The sequence below is a fragment of the Mirounga leonina genome, unplaced genomic scaffold (assembly GCF_011800145.1).
Source record: "Mirounga leonina isolate KUSES-001 unplaced genomic scaffold, KU_Mleo_1.0 Mir_180, whole genome shotgun sequence".
Classification (NCBI taxonomy): Eukaryota; Metazoa; Chordata; class Mammalia; order Carnivora; family Phocidae; genus Mirounga; species Mirounga leonina.
In genome coordinates this window covers 6,430,346-6,446,429 of record NW_023270469.1, presented here as the reverse complement: position 1 = coordinate 6,446,429, position 16,084 = coordinate 6,430,346, and the positions used below count along the sequence as shown (strand labels likewise).

Here is a 16,084-nt window from a genome sequence, read left to right as displayed (position 1 = left end):
TAAGCAGCCCTGTAAATGGTGACGGGTATCATTTGCACGTAATTTTCTCTCCAGGCTCCCCCTTGGCCAGGGGAAGAAAGAATCAGAATTTGGGGAAACGTTTAGGGGGAAGCAAGCACTCATCCTTGCACAGATGGAGATCGATCACATAGTGTGTCCTCCAAGGGGAAATGGCATGGGGCTGAGGGCCTGGAGAGCTTTAGTCACAAGCTGTGATGGGTGAGGGCAGAGGCGCCCTGCAGCAATGAGGGGGCTCAAACAAGGATGTGCAGCGCCCACGAGGTTGGGAGGTCGTGGGCTTGGAGAACTCGAACAATGTGGTTTTAGGGGACTGGGTGGGGCAGGAGTCTGAGAGCAGAGGGTTGAGGAGAGTGGGGTGCTGACAAAGGGGACCCTCACCCCCACCCCTGTTCTTGGGAGCCATGCCCAGGGACCCAGCTAGCCCCCAGTTCTGGGTGGAAACAACGTAGGAATTTCGGAAGGGAGGAGAGGAGGGGTAGGACAAAGGACCACTTCCAACTGTATTAAGGATCTGAGCCTGCAGGGGGCCAAAAGGGGGTGGGGTGGGGGGGGTCCCGGGGAGGAAAATGCAGGCCAGCCTCAGGGCTGACACTGGGGACTGGTTCCAACAGGAGAACAACATGAAGTACTGGGAGAAGAACCAGTCCATCGCCATCGAGCTCTCGGACCTGGTGGTCTACTGCAAGCCGACCAGCAAGACCAAGGACAATCTAGGTATGGTCTCCCTGGGCTGTGCCCCAACCCTTCCCTGCAAAGCCTGGTTTTCTTTGGAGTCAGGGGCTGTCAGCGAAATGAGAGAGACTCCTGTTTCTTTTCCACGGCTCTAAGTGGGGCTTGTCCTTAGGGCAAGTGTGCAGCTGAAACGGGCCCTTCTGGGGTCTTCAGGAGGAAAACTCCCAGAAGGCACATTAGTCTCCCATTGCTGCTAAGAGAATCCGGGCCTTGCTTCTTCTAGGGGCTGCCGGCATGCCCTGGCCTGCGGTCACATCTCCCTCTACCTTTCTAATACACAGACCCTACCTTTAGGGCCCAGATAATCTCCCCCTTTCAGGCTCCTTAATTTAATCCGATCCGCAAAGTCCCTTTGCCAGATGAGTTACAGTCACGGGCTCCAGGAAGCAGGACCTCGAGGCTTTGGGGGCCATGGAGCTTGCCACAGAAGGATTCAAAAATGAATCTTCTCCAGTCTCCAAAGGAGCAAGTTCTTTGCCCTAATAAGATCCTGTTCATCTTTGCCTCCCGCTTTGATCTCAAGCATCTCTGATTCCAGGACGGACGACCAGAGAAACAGCACTGAAGCCTAGTTACCGGGCACTGGGCGGCGGGTCCCTCAGAACCGGACTCAGCAGGGTTAGGGGCCGCCCGCCACAGGTGCACGTTCCTGTACCCGCTCTGCTCCCACCCCTGCCTGCAGGCAGTGGACTGTGCCTCCCCCGTGGTGCCTGGTTCACCCATCTTCTGCACAGGATCCCCTCCTCCTGCTGATCCCTCCGGCCATCCTCCACCGTGTCCCCTTCTGTAACTGTACCACTCTGGTGTTTTCAGGCACAAGCCTGGTGGTGGTTTTAAACAAGAAGTAAATTACACTGATCCCAGAGCGAAAGCCAGTGGGCACGCTGGGATCCTCGGAGGGCAAGGGCCCAGAGCCGTACTGGTTATGGCAAGAGCATCCTAACCACTGGGCTCTCTTGGCTCTGAGGTTCCTGGTTTCAGCTGACCGCCTGCGCATCCAGCGGGGGCAGCAAGCGTTACGAAAGTGCATCAGATGGAGTAAATGGTGTCTCCCTCTCTGTGTGCAGAAAACCCCGACTTCCGAGAAATCCGCTCCTTTGTGGAGACCAAGGCGGACGGTGTCGTCAGGCAGAAACCCATCGACCTCCTGAAATACAATCAGAAGGGCCTGACCCGTGTTTACCCCAAGGGACAGAGGGTGGACTCCTCCAACTACGACCCCTTTCGCCTCTGGCTGTGCGGCTCCCAGATGGTGGCACTCAATTTCCAGACTCCAGGTACAGGAGCACTGTTGGTGGCATCGCTCCAGGCCCAGTCTGCTGGGGCCACCAGTGTGACCGGCTGTCCCAGAAGCCGTCAGGTTTCACCCAGCATGCTGGTATGAGGCCCAGCCGTTGAATGGAGTGATGGCGGGACATGGGGCATTTGCATCTGTCAGGCTCTGCGATGGCAGGTGACCAAGACGTTGCAGGGTGGCTTATGGGAGAAAGGAAGCACTTGAGCTCACGTAATGGAAAAGTCCAGGAGTTGGCACTGAGCTTCAGGCACAGCTGGATCCAGGTGTTTGGTGGCTGTCTTCAGGGAGCTCTTCTCCTGGCCCATCCTTCTTTGAGGGCTTCATGGACAGACTCTTCTGGAGATGTTCATTGCTGAGAAAAGCCCACATGCAAAACTTTTGGACACCAGTGGTTGCAGCATAAATCACAGTGCTGTGCTCTTTGGTTGATGGGTCTGGGCATCAATAATCTCCTTTATGTTCTTTTAAAGCCTGTGCAGGATTCCATTGAGTGGATCCCTAATCTATTTAACAGGTCTCCCCCCCCGAGGCGCTTCTCTCGTTTGCTCTTACCGACGGCCCTGCCCTCTGTAACCTTACATGAGCACCCTTCACGGGTGGGGGAGGCCAGGGGCAGGACCGAGAGCTCAGAGTGCAGGCTCAGTCCTACCGCACTGGCCTTTGGGCTAACTTCCTGAGGTGACCCACTGGACACCTGCACCCGTCGTGCCTGAGCTCCGAGGCCTCACCACACTGCCTTCCAGAGAGACCTTGGGTGGGAATGCCAAGTGGGAAAACGTTCGAATATACCTTTCCAGCAGGGACTTCCCTTATGAGTAAGTGAACCAGTTTCCCATGTATTTAGGAAGCATTTTCTTTTCTGCAAACGGTTCATGCTTCTTACTGTATCTCGCTAACGGAGCGGAGGTATTTATAGCAACATCATCAGAACGCTTTCGTTTGTGGATCTTTCCCTGTCATTTGAGTTAAAACTTTTTTTTTTTTTTGTGCAGCCTATCTTAAGTGAAATTTTAAAATTAACTCTCAGAAAAAAAAAATTTAAGAAATTTTGAGCATTGAGTAGGTTTTAGTGTCATACTTAGAATGGTGTTCACCAGTTGGGTTTTTTTTTTGAAACGCATAATTTAACAACTGCCTGAAATTATTTTTGGAAACAGGTTTAAATCACACCCCCCCCCCCCCCCAGCACCGCCGGCCCAAGAGGCTACCTTTTCTTACAGCTGCAGTTCCCTTTCCTTCCCAGACAAGTACATGCAGATGAATCACGCCTTGTTCTCACTCAACGGGCGGACGGGCTACGTCCTCCAGCCTGAGAGCATGAGGTCCGAGAAGTACGACCCCATGCCCCCAGAGTCCCAGAGGAAGATCCTGATGACTCTGTCCGTCAAGGTAACTCAGGCTTCATGACACAGGTCAGCTTGTTGAAACCATCAACACCCAGTCACCGTTTCAGGATTTGAAATACAGGGCACCCCAGGGTGGCCAGTTTTAGGGGGTGAAAATTGTTAAAAATGCATCCAACTTTCAGACAATGTATTGTCTCTTTGTAAGAGTTCGGCTTTCTCCTCTTTTGGAAACCATGCAAGGTGGAGATTTGAATCATATTTCTCATATAAGGAAGAAAAAAAATACCACCTTCTCCTCTGTCCTTTCCTGGGCTCTCTGGAGGTTGTCTGTGCGCAGGGGACATCTATGAGTGTGGAGGCATCAGGGTTCCGATCCTGGCTTCTCCAGCCCTATTTCCCCATCCATAAAAGGGAAGCGGTTGGGTGGTCCCCACAGAGGGCTGTCAGGCCGACTTGGACCTCCTGTGGTCTGACTTGAGCACCCAGACTGAGCTCTAAGCTGCATTGGGGAGAATGCCAGTACTTACCTTTGGTGTCCTAGGTTCTCGGGGCTCGCCATCTCCCCAAACTTGGACGAAGTATTGCGTGTCCCTTTGTGGAGGTGGAAATTTGTGGAGCTGAATATGACAACAACAAGTTTAAGACAACAGTTGTGAGTAAGTTGCATCCTCTGGGGGATTCTGTGTACTTTTATCGTCCGGGGCTTTTCCTTCATCCCTCGTGCTTGTTACAGTTCAGCTCGGGGAGGAGGGAAACACAAGACCCCATGATTAACTAGTTGGACGGGTACCCAGTGCTGCTCTTTGCTGTCACTCACATCTGGAGTCTTGGGCCAGCCCCCTGTGGTAGGAAGCCAGGGTGGGGGGGTCCTCTTTGCCCCCCCCCCCTCCTGCTTTATCTACCGTGTCCAAGGCGAGGCAGCAGAGACACAGGGTGTGGCTGACCCCCCAGGCTGCTGCCTAACCTGCGCGATTTTATCCCTCCGAGGGGAGGGAGACCCTGCAGCTAGGAAGAAACAATCAATGTTTTAAGGCCTGGGAACACTGCCCCTGCTAAGAGGCAGCCTGGTGCATGACTCCCGTGTGTACCAGTGAAACTGGCATTTCACAGGGGCGGGCGGCTGTTGCCCTTGCTCCGTGAGGCTGGTTCACCCCAACAACCCCAGAACCCTCATCCATTCTACCTCTTCAGAGAGCCAGACCCACTTCCCTGTCCAGAGGAGCGGTATAGCTCCCTGCTCTGATCTCTTCCAAACCTCCGTGCACCCCGCTCTCCCAGCCCAGCCCTAGCCCCGGGAACCGAGATGGCAACCATAGCATTTTCTCTGCTTACTAAGGGCCAGACCTGTGACAACAGCTTTTCCAGGACTGCTACTGGAAAAATAAGTATTTCTTAGATCTCGGCCTTGATGCATATTTATGGGGCTGCTAAGGAGATTCCAAAAGCCAAGGGCTAAGAGAGGTGGTTTTACCAGGAGGGGGTAGGACGAGTGGAGCCTCTGCTGAGCCTTGATCTCCTTTCAGATGACAATGGCCTAAGCCCTGTTTGGGCTCCAACACAGGACAAAGTGACCTTTGAAATTTATGACCCCAACCTGGCGTTTCTCCGCTTTGTGGTCTACGAGGAAGATATGTTCAGTGATCCCAACTTCCTTGCCCACGCCACTTACCCCATCAAAGGAATCAAGTCAGGTAAGATGTTTTAATTAAGATGTTCTGTTTGGGCTAGCATCACTTTTGGTCTGTGCTGCTGGCTTTAGAAAGAATGAAGCATTCTTCCTGGTTTTTATTATTGGGTGGCTTGGACAGCTCATCACATAAGGTTGTCACCATGAGCAGGCATCCAGCCTGGAGAAGGTGGGGAGGCTGCGCCTTTCTCAGTCAGGCCTTTGTGTGCAAAGCTGGCTTAGTGGCCTGTCCACCTGGCAGTGTAGTCAGGTCTCATTTTGAACGGCTAGGGGCTGCGGGACGCATCTCCCACTCTGCCGGGCCGGCACTGGGCCCGGGTGGGAAGAAAAGGACTCTGAGCAGTCTCAGATCTGACTCTTCCCACGGCAGCAGAGCTTCACCTTCCTATTCCATAAAATTGGAATGGTTAATAAATCTCCATTTGTGAGTGCCTGGGTGGCTCAGGTCACGATCTCGGGGTCCTGGGATCCAGCCTGCTTCTCCCTCTCACCCTGCTCGTGCTCGCTCTGGCATGCACATGTGCTCTCTGAGTCCCATCCCCCCCCCCCCCCCCCCCCCCCGCCCCCCCCTCGGCCCCCCCCTCGCCCCTCCCCCCCCCCCCCCCCCCCCCCCCCCAGGGAGGAGATTTGGGACACATGAGCTTGATGCTGCTTTGTCAATGTGGCTGCCCTTATCTTGTGTAGTTGCTCTGCTTTTACTCTCCTGCTGGATTGTGTGTGTCACGTTTGACAAACAGGCCCTCACTGGATGCTGAATTCTCTTTGCCCCTTTCCTTAGCATTTCTGAGGCATGAGCCATAAGATCATAGATCCTTCTGGACTCCTCATGAGGTCACTGTTCCCCAAGGATCATTTTTCAAGAGAAACAGATCACTCATTTTAGTGATTTATATACCAATATAGGCTTTTTTCTTGATGTTGTTTGGAAACCTTGTGTCTTGTTTTGTTTTTTTTCTAAACTTGAATTGTATCAGATATTCCCTTAATTTTTTACCTTTCCTAGTATCCTAAATCTGCTCATTTCCAGTACCTGCCCAGCTAGCCAGGTACTTAGAAAATGCAGGTCACTGGGCCCGTTCCTGCGCGCTCGGCTCCCCCTGTGGATGGGGGTTGGGCAGGAAGGTGCAGGTTTTGCCAGTTCCTCAGCGGGCACTTTGAGAGGACTGAGCTCAGCTGCTCATCTTACCATCCAGGAAACAAATTCCTAAGTGCAGGAGTAGATGAACTTTTAGAGAACATTATGAAGATATAGTATTCACGTGTAAGTCCCCACAGTGTGATATTTGGCAACCCCTCTTGGTTAACTTGCCCACTCCATCAGGTACTTTAAACCCAGCTGCAATTCTGTAATGTGCCCTTTTACAATACCAGACAAACAAAGCTTAAGATAGATTTCTTTCTATGGTAACTGTCTTCTTACCCCACCTCCCCTGGGCTCATCCTGCTCTGCTGTCAGGACCTTGTAACCATGTCCTCTTGAAGGACAAGGGATGTGAGCTTTGTAATTGCTCCTCATGCCTTGGAGAGAGGTCAGAGTTGATGAACCCTCCCTTACCTTACCAGCCAAATTGTGTCCTTTAATCTAGAAAATGCTAAGAGTTAGTTTGGAGATTTAAAATACAAAGAATAGGAGTACCTGGGTGGCTCTGTTGGTTAAGCATCTACCTTTGGCTCAGGTCGTGATCTCAGGGTCCTGGGATAGAGCTCAGCGTTGGGCTCCCTCCCTCTCCTTTTCCTCCTCTCTCTTTCTCTCAGATCAATAAAATCTTTTGTTTTTTAAAAGAACAATATGTCATAGATAATGAAAAATGTGACCCTTCCTCCAGCCGTCAGAACGGTAAGGACCTTGTCTCGTTCCTGTGCAATTTCCAGCAAGGCCTGGCACATCCATAATCAGGGAAGGAGTGAAATTTCGCATAAGGCATTGGGACCCTTCTGAGCTCACAAATACACTCTTCCCATTGTCGTTAGGGATGCACTTAAGCTTTTGAGCCAGATGAAGCTCAGAAAGGAAGGAAAACATCATTTATTGTGTTTTGTGCCTTAAACTCTTTAATCCTTGCAGCAGTCCTGTGAAAGAGGTTTTATCATCTCTGCTTTTTAAACACGAGCGTTTTGGGGCCTAGAGATGTTAATTAACTTGCTCAAGGTCACACACCTGTAGGATCAGAGCTGGGCTGCAGACTCACTGCACACTCCACCTTCTTCCTACTCTGCAGGCCTCCCCCACTCCTAATAAGCCAAAATACTGACCATGCTTCAAAAGAGGTCTCTATTTCTCTTTCATCTATGACACAACCCAAATCAACAAGGGTAACACAGAACCAAACTTTCTGGTGAAACTGGGCAACACCTTTCCACCCTAACCCCAAGATGCGTGAAGGCCGCTCATGAAATGAGACCTGGCCATTGAAAGGAGGGATGTGGGGATGGGGCTCACTTCTCCAAATCTGGAGGCACCTGCTGAGTGTTGGTTCTAAGCAAAAGGGCACTGCCACGTCATTGGAGTATCGGGGCCATCTGATAGCCTTCCCGATACCACGGAGCGCTCAGCAGTCTAGAACAATTCTAACAGTCGATCAACACCTAGACAGACTTCTTCTGCACTATCCCCCGACCAGCCCTTAGAGATGCAGAATCTCAGGCCCCACCCCAGTCCCTAGGCAGAATCTGCATTTTAATAAGATTCCCGTAACATTAAAGCTGGAGGAGCACTAGGCTAGACTGCCGGAATACTGTAGGTATCCAGGCAAAAAACCGGACCAGCAAACAAGCCAAGAAAAATCACCTCATCTAGAAGGGGAGAATAGGTCAGGAAACTTCACATTATTCCATGAATAATGGAAAGCAATGTCCTCAAAACCCTCCGGGGAAAGGTTTGACCTGAGAGTTTTATACCCAAACTGTCACTCAAGTGTAAAACCAAAGAATGGATGCGTTCAAGTATGTGCTATTTGAGGACTGTATGTCTCGCAAGGTGGTATTAAAATGAGAGAACAAGGTTAGTCAACAAAAACACTGATAGAGAAGTCCAATAAAAAGGTGGTGAGCACTGGACATTTGAAAGTTACACACAATGAAATGCACAAGTTTTCAATCGGAAGGACACTGAAAACAAGTATTGAGCTCCAGCTCATGAGATGCGTGCCAGCGTATATAGGAGGAAGTGTACAGATGTATTCATCTCACTTTGAAATATATATACACCTGTATGCTAGATGGAGGAATGGATAAATGTGATTAAAAAAAACACAGTAAAAGGTTAATGGTACGATCTAGGTGGCTGGTATACAAGTGTTCCTTGTAATATTACCTTAGCTTTGCTCTATGTTTGAAAACTTTATAACCAAGTCTCCCTTTGTGGAAGAATTACGGTTACAAAAACACAATAGAGCTGACCCCTGAACAATGTGGGGGTTGGGGATGTCCATCCCTCAAGCAGTCAAAAAGCCACCTAGGATTCTTGACTCCCCCAAAACCTACTAACAGCCTATGGCTGACTAAAAGCCTTGTAACAGTCAATTAACACATACTTTGTATTTTATACTGTATTCTTAAAGTAAGCTAGAGGAGAGAATATGTTAAGAAAATACATTTACATTACCATACTTATTGGAAAACAATCTGTGTATAAAGTGGACCTGCACAGTTCAAACTTGCATTGCTCAAGGATCAACGGTATTTACATGCAGTATCTTGTAGAGACAATAATTCAGCTAACCCAAATTAGGGGAAGGAAGGAGAGAGGAGGTGTGGGCTTGCAATAAGCACATCAACTTCCTCACCTGAACCTAGTGGGTAGGGAGAGAGGGATTAGTCAAGTGATACTGTTAAAGGTTCTCCAAAAGAAGTAATAATAACAGGACAAGCCAAAACCTGGGTGGTGGAAGACACAGAGGGTACAGTGTGAGTGCCCTAATTCAGGCATTGCTTGTCTGGGAGAATCAGAAGACAGAATGCAGATAAAAAGCTTTCGAGACAAACTAGGGCCACATCATCTCCAAAATACAATGTTAAATGAAAACCATACATTACTATGATTAGTGACTTAAAAGAAACTCAAGATAGTACCTTGGGGAGATACTGTTCAAAGTGGCTCCTTCTGAAAGAAGGGATTATGAGCGGGTAGGAACGAGACTTCAGTTTTTACTATGTATTTGTTTAGAGTAAATTAAAACAAGCAAATCAACCAACTTTTGAAATGTGTTGTCTTAAACATTACTTAATGAGGGGAAAATCAGCTCTAACTCAACCCTCCCCCCTAAATAATAAGAAACACTTAAAAGAGTGTCCTAATTATAAATAGAGAAAAGCTTTCAGAGGAGGATCAATACTGCTATGGACTGCCAAGGGACAGATTTCCTCCTATTGGAAATCTTTCAGGATAAAACAGTGCCCCCCACCCCCTGATCCTACACTTCGTAAAGGCAGACATGGAGGAGGGGATACAAGGGTGCATTACTCCTGTGAGTCTTTTGGCCTCCGGCGGACTTAGGGAACGGAACCACAGCTGCAGTCCCTCTAAATGTGTGATGTTCTGTACATTTTGATTTCTTTCGAGTGAATGATTTCCATTTCTACATGGCTGAGTTCTTTAACTGCACTTCTCGGTGTGGGCCCATCCATTGGGGCTGCATTTTGGAGCCCCTCTCCCGAGCCATCAAGAAGGGACCTCCGGTTTCCAGAAAGTCAGCCAGCAGCTTACCCGCTCCTGGCACTGGACATGCGATCCCTGGGTACCCTAAGAAAGCTAAGGTCTGACCTTAATGGCCTGTATTTGCATTGCTCTTCCACTCTCTGCAGGATTCAGATCTGTTCCACTGAAGAACGGGTACAGCGAAGACATCGAGCTGGCTTCCCTCCTGGTTTTCTGTGAGATGCAGCCAGTCCTGGTGAGTGAAGAAACGCCAGTTGGGGTTCCCTGAGCTGCGTCTGCTGGTGGGGTGGAAATGGCCTATGGGTATGGTTGGCTGATGGACTTAAACCCGTTGGGAAACCACTAGCGGGACAAGCCACGTCATAAAAGAATTCCTCCGTGGTCCCAGGTTTTTCCTTCCAGCATCCTTCCTTCCTTGGAGAATGCCATAGGATTCTTTGAGTAGGTCATGTAGTTGGAAAGCTGAAGCTCTTGGGAAGTTCCGTATAGTTTCATTTCAGCAAGTAGAGTCAAGCAAGATAATGCTCTTTTAGAGAAGCTCATCTTTCCTGGGTGCTTTTCCCCCCACTAATGGTCTTGGGAGTCCCTTAGAAGGGCTGAGAGCATCCACCAAGGCCTTGTTGGGGCCTGTGCTGGGGAAACACGTTCATAGGGATGGGCACTACTTTTGTCCTTCTCTTTGCTCCTGGAGGAGCCTGCCACCTTGGTCCTTTTGTCAAGACCTTGAAGATACATGGTCTCTCCTTTGATGAACCAGTGTGGGGAGGGTTGGTGGGGGAAGGGCTTGGCCTCAGTGAACGCAGCACCAAGCTGGGATAGTTCAGGTCTCGGGTTGACAGTGGGAGACTATCTGGATATGTGATCTTGGAGCTGCACAATCCTCTTGATAGCCCCGCCCACAGAATGGGACCCACTTGGCATGTCTTTTTGCAAGACCCCATGATGTGGCCAATCCAAAGACCTTTCCATTTCCCTACCACAAAACTCAGCATGGGTTGGGTGAGTGTGTGGTCACCCCACTTCTCTTTGGATAATCTAGAAAAACCATGGTTCTGGACCCCAGTGGGCTGATGTGGCCTTGGTCATTGTGCCTGGATATGCATCTTCTTTTGTCTTCCCGGTTGTTCTCTGGGTAGAGAAATCACAGCCTCTCACTTGTTGTTTGGCTCTAAGAACTACACAGGGATTTGGAAGTTGCTTATTTGGCAACTTCCAGAATAGAGCTGAGAACCATCCAACGGGGAAGGGAGATGGCAGGGGTAGAGATGCCTTTTAGCAGCTGTAGCCATAGTCCGTGCAGTAAAAATTCATGAACTTGACTCAGAGGAGAGAACATTCTGCATAGCTGTCTGCCTTACATTCAGTTTTTGCAACCTTGCTAGTTTTCCACTTTAAAGCATTTTATCAACATTGAAATGGAAGAGGTTGCAAAGATAAGGAAAGACAGAAAGCAAAAGCAGGAAGCAACACTTAAAAGGCACAGTTCTTTGGTGGCCAAAGAACCTCGGTGACAGCCAGATGTATCACTTCTGTTGGTAGAAGATAGGCTCCTGATGACAAAGTTGTGTCTTGAAAGCATAAGGCGATGGATAATGCAGTTTTCCATTCTGAAACAAATCTGACATGTCCGTGGCTTTAGACTCAGTCAAAATAAATGTTTCCATATGAAGTGAATAGTCACTCGAACCTTGAATGATGGATCCAAAAAAAAAAAAAAAAAAAAATCACCTTTCTTGATTCTTACTGTGATAGCAATATTCGGTCCTGAAAGGACAACTCAGTTAGCTGTCAAGTCCTTGGTGAGAATGCCCAAGACTTTAAGTCCATTAAAAAGACCTAAGCCAGAATACATTATTTTGTGTAAATGGCTAAACACACACACAACACCCAGATTGTGCCTACTATCCAGTCTTATAATTTGGGGGAAGAGACGAATAGATCCAGTAAGCATTTGGTTTGATCCCTTCTCTTCCTAGGCCAATGCCTTTTTTATGTAAGTGTAATAATAATACAAATCCATGTGTCCAGTCTCTTTTTTAAACTCTGGCATTCTTCACATTTGGGGCCAGATCATCCTTTGTGGTGGGGGCTGCCCCCTGCATTTGGACTGTTGAGCAGCATCCCTGGACCTTGTATAACAACCAAAGTGTCTTCAGACATCGTTCCATGTCCCCCGGTTGGCAAACTTGTCCTTGTTGAGAACTGCTTTAAGTGAAATGATCAACACTTTTCATACTGTTAACACTTAAATGATGGACAGGTTTTTCCATCGAGTGGGCTGACCATAGATTAATCACCATTCCCCCAGTTGGGCATTTATGGAATCCACTGAGAAATAAGGCTTTTGTGAAATTTTTCATGTGATTACTATTTTCCTTCTTTAATTTAGTTAGTTTCTTAGGATTGATTCCCAGATATGGGATCAATTTATTTATTTTAGGATATTATTTATTTGAGAGAGAGGCTGACCATGAGCAGGGACAGTGGGGAGGGCAGAGGGAGAAGTGCAGACTCCTCGCTGAGCAGGGAACCTGACATGGGGCCTGATCTCAGGACCCCCAGGATCGTGACCCAGGCTGAAAGCAAACACTTAACTGACTGGGCCACCCAAGCACCCCTGGGATCAGCTTATTTAGCAGGACGGTAAACCTGTAAAATGGAGTAAGTAAGCTTGAAGACCCCTGGCTGAGTCCAGCTTACCTCTCCCTGGGCCACAGAAGGATCTGGGATTCTGTTGCCTGGGGAAAGGCAACCAGCATTTCCTCGCTGTGTACATAAAGCCCATCTGCAGACATTTCATGGAAAAATGATGTGATAAACTTGGTTTCAGATGGGGATGGGGCAGCCTCGGTCTAGACATTGCTCTACAAAGCTGTTGTAAACAACTTGGAAACATTATAAATGATTTGGTAACACCAGCAGCAGAGAAACTTTTAGTATTAGTACGTGTTTAAAAGAAAATGTATTTGTCTAGATGTAACTTCCCCCATGTCGAAGACTCCTGGGAGGGGGCTGTGGGGACCACCCCATGGAGCACGGCAGGGAGTGAGGGCAGGGTGGAGGGTGCCAAGGGGAATGTGAACGCGCCCAGATCTGCTCTGTGAAGGAGTTTTGGCAGAAAAGGTGTCTATGATGTGCAAACCTCATTTCAGTGGATGGTTTTTAAGCTTTAATTCCACATCTGTTCCCTGGTACTCAGGCACTCAGAGGTGTCATTTGGAGTTTCCGCCCCACAGTGTGACGAGGCGTCTCTGGGGAGCTACACTGGGGTATGTGGTAGACCTGGGCTTTCTCCTTGCCCAAGGTCAGACCTTGTTCTAGTAATTACCATATCCTCTGTCATGCCAGGGAGAAACTCTGGTAAATAGCCTCACAAAAGACTTCTCTGAGTCAGTAATTGATCCAGTGAGGGCTGGATGGAGTTTAAAGCTCCAGAAAACAGTCAATGAGCACTTCAAGCTGCTTCTCAAGAAGCCATTGACATGTCACAATTTATCAATGCTCAGTCCTTTGCCCTGTTAGCAGCATATATGGTTTACAAAAAATCTTTTCAACGCCGTTTTATTACCTACTACACTTGAGAAGTAGTAAAATAAAGGAGGAAGAGGGTGAAAAAAATCCCCATCAACTACCCATACCTAACCATGGGGAGCATTTGGGCCGATTTCCTTTTTGCACGATAAATCCACAGTTGGATGCATACAATACGCATGAACGTGTGCCCTTTACCTACTTCAGGGGTGACTTGAAGCCTTTTTCTAGGTTATGGTTTTCAAAGCCATGAATGCCTGTTTCATCAGGTGAGGGTCCCTCATTCACTTAGCCATTCTCCCAGGGATGGACGATTAGGTTGTTTGCCGTTTTTTACTTTATAAATAATGAAGGTCTTCATAAACCTTTTTTTGATTAAAAATTATTTCCTGGGGCTAGAGATTTAGTAACGGAATACTAGTCAGAAGGAAAAAAACCCCGCATCTTTGTGAAAGCATGTTGAACTGTTCTCTGCAAGTAGTTTCTTTTAAGCTGATGTATTATATCCAGCCTTACCATTAACTGAAAAAGGGCTTCCCCTCAAATGATTTTAACTTGTGGGATTCAGAAGAAGGGGACAGGATAAAGTATGAAAACTTGCATATGCATCCTCCTCATCATCAATGGGAAGCTGGCAGTACCTGGGATCTCTGAGTACTGATCCTGTGGCAGATGGTGCTGCCTGGGAGCTGAGGGGGGGAAAGACCAGCATGCTGAGGCTCCCAGTGTGGGCTCAGCCAGAAGAGATGTGTGAAGCCCTTTGCAGAAGGGCTCTAGAGACCCAGGGCGGGGAGCGGCACCCTGACGCTGAGCTTGTCCTAGTTTTGGCAGATGGTCAAGATTTCTTTACAGTGGGGAAGACCCTCCTTGTGCAGCTAGTGTTTGCCAGTTTGATCCCAAAGAGCAGAGACTTCGGTGCCTGCCACAAAGCCCCACCAACTTGATGTGACTACTGGACAGACCAAAATGGTGAGCGTGAAGTAGCAAAGAAAAAACCTAGCACACAGCAATAAGAGGAAGACCGACCCAGGTGGAGCCCTGGTACCAGTGGCCGGCAGCTGAAGTTGAGCCATCGAAGCATCTAAAGAGAACCCTAACATCCAAGTCGTAAGAACTTTCAAGGATGTCTAAATAGAGCACTGAAAAAAGACTTTCTGGAATTTGAAACAAAAACCTGATTTCTTGAATTTAAAAATTCAGCTCATCAACAGAGATCTGCTTTAGTGACCCAAAAGATAACATGGAAGACACGGCTCACCAGCCAGAGCAATACCACCATGAAGGAGGCTCAGAGAACAGATACAAGGACCTACATGCAAGCATGTCCCCCAGAGCAAAGTGGAACAGAGGGTAGGGAGCCATTAGTGGAAGTTAATAGAGGGAACGTTCTCTTACTTGCTGCTCGAGAGGGTTTACTTGATTCCCCAAAGGGGTGAACAGCAGACGCACTGCACCCCAAGGTGTTAGTTCTAGCACAGGCATCCCTTGTTTTATTGCACTTTGCAGATACTGCCTCCCCCCCGCCTTTTTTTTTTTTTTTTTTTTTTACAAATTGAAAGTTTGGGGCAACCCTGTATCGACCAAGTCTAGTGGTATCCTTTTCCCAAAAGCATTTGCTCACTTCGGTCTCTGCCACATTCTGGTAAAACTTTTGTTGGGGGCGGGGGGGGGGGATCTTTCTTTGATGGTACTCTTCACTGTTGGGCAGTACCCAGGACCACACACATGTAAGACAGCGGACTTAAACGTGTGCGTTCTGACTGCGCCACCCATTCGCCATTCTGTCTCTTTCCCCGAGACGCACTATACTGACATTAGGCCAAGGAATAACCCTACCATGGCCTCTCTGTGTTCAAGTGAAAGCAATCAGTGGAGGGAGCAGACTTTTAAAATTGCCACCCCAGACTTGAGCAACCACCACCCTGATCCGGCAGCAAGGTGGAGGCCAGACCCTCCACCAGCAAAAAGATGGATGTGCTGAAAACCTCAGAAAATGGTGATCATTTTTTGGCCACAAAGTATTTTTAAGTTAAGATATGTACATTGTTTTTTAGACAATGTTATCACACACTAAATAGACTACTCTATAGTGTACATTTAACTTTTATATGCACTGGGAAACCAAAAAATTCATTTGACTTACCTTATTGTGCCATTTGCTTTACTGTGGTGGTCTGGGAACACACCCATAATATCTGAGGTGTGCTTGTAACACTTCGGAATTCCAGGGGTAAATAAAAAGCGAGACTTCCCAACCTATTATCTACTAAGAAAATAAAGCTAACATCAGACTTGTCCTCTTCAGAGAAGACTAAAGAGCTCAGTCTCCAGCCACCCACATGTGAAGACAACAGAAATACATTGTGGACATTTTTAGATATGCATCCCCCTAAGGGAAACCTCAGGAGAGCATAGATGAAGAAGGGAAATAATTCAGTAGTTTCATTTTATAGTATAAGTCTGATTAAGATTGTGACGTTGAATACAAGGATTTCTGAAACAGAAGTACACTGAGAAAAATTTTGTTCTCGTCTGGAATTGAAAATATTTAAATATCAGCAAAACCTTGGGGCTGAGAGGTAAAATCAAGGTGTCCTAAAAAGTTTTGACTTTGATGCGTGGGGGTTCAGATGGCAAATAGAGCATCCTGTAGGTGCAGAGTCAATTCTGATACTTTGGTGTGAAAAGAAAAAGAAAACTGAAACAGAAAGTTGAATAAAAATAATAAAGTAAGAAATTAAAGAAAAATGTAATCAAAATGTAATCAAAATAGAACATATTTGATTTAGCCAATGGGCTGAATTCTCCCATTA

The 16,084-nt window shown here is 47.8% G+C and overlaps 1 protein-coding gene across 1 annotated transcript in view; it reads left to right on the top strand.

Annotated features, from left to right (window-relative positions):
- PLCG2 (phospholipase C gamma 2) overlaps positions 1–16,084 on the top strand; it is a 139,815-nt gene that overhangs the window by 108,215 nt on the left and 15,516 nt on the right. Inside the window, exons 25-30 of the mRNA XM_035024718.1 lie at positions 633–735; positions 1,821–2,030; positions 3,294–3,439; positions 3,938–4,052; positions 4,920–5,087; positions 9,887–9,975. Of these exons, the coding sequence (XP_034880609.1) occupies positions 633–735; positions 1,821–2,030; positions 3,294–3,439; positions 3,938–4,052; positions 4,920–5,087; positions 9,887–9,975 (831 nt within the window). The remainder of the gene's footprint in view (positions 1–632; positions 736–1,820; positions 2,031–3,293; positions 3,440–3,937; positions 4,053–4,919; positions 5,088–9,886; positions 9,976–16,084) is intronic.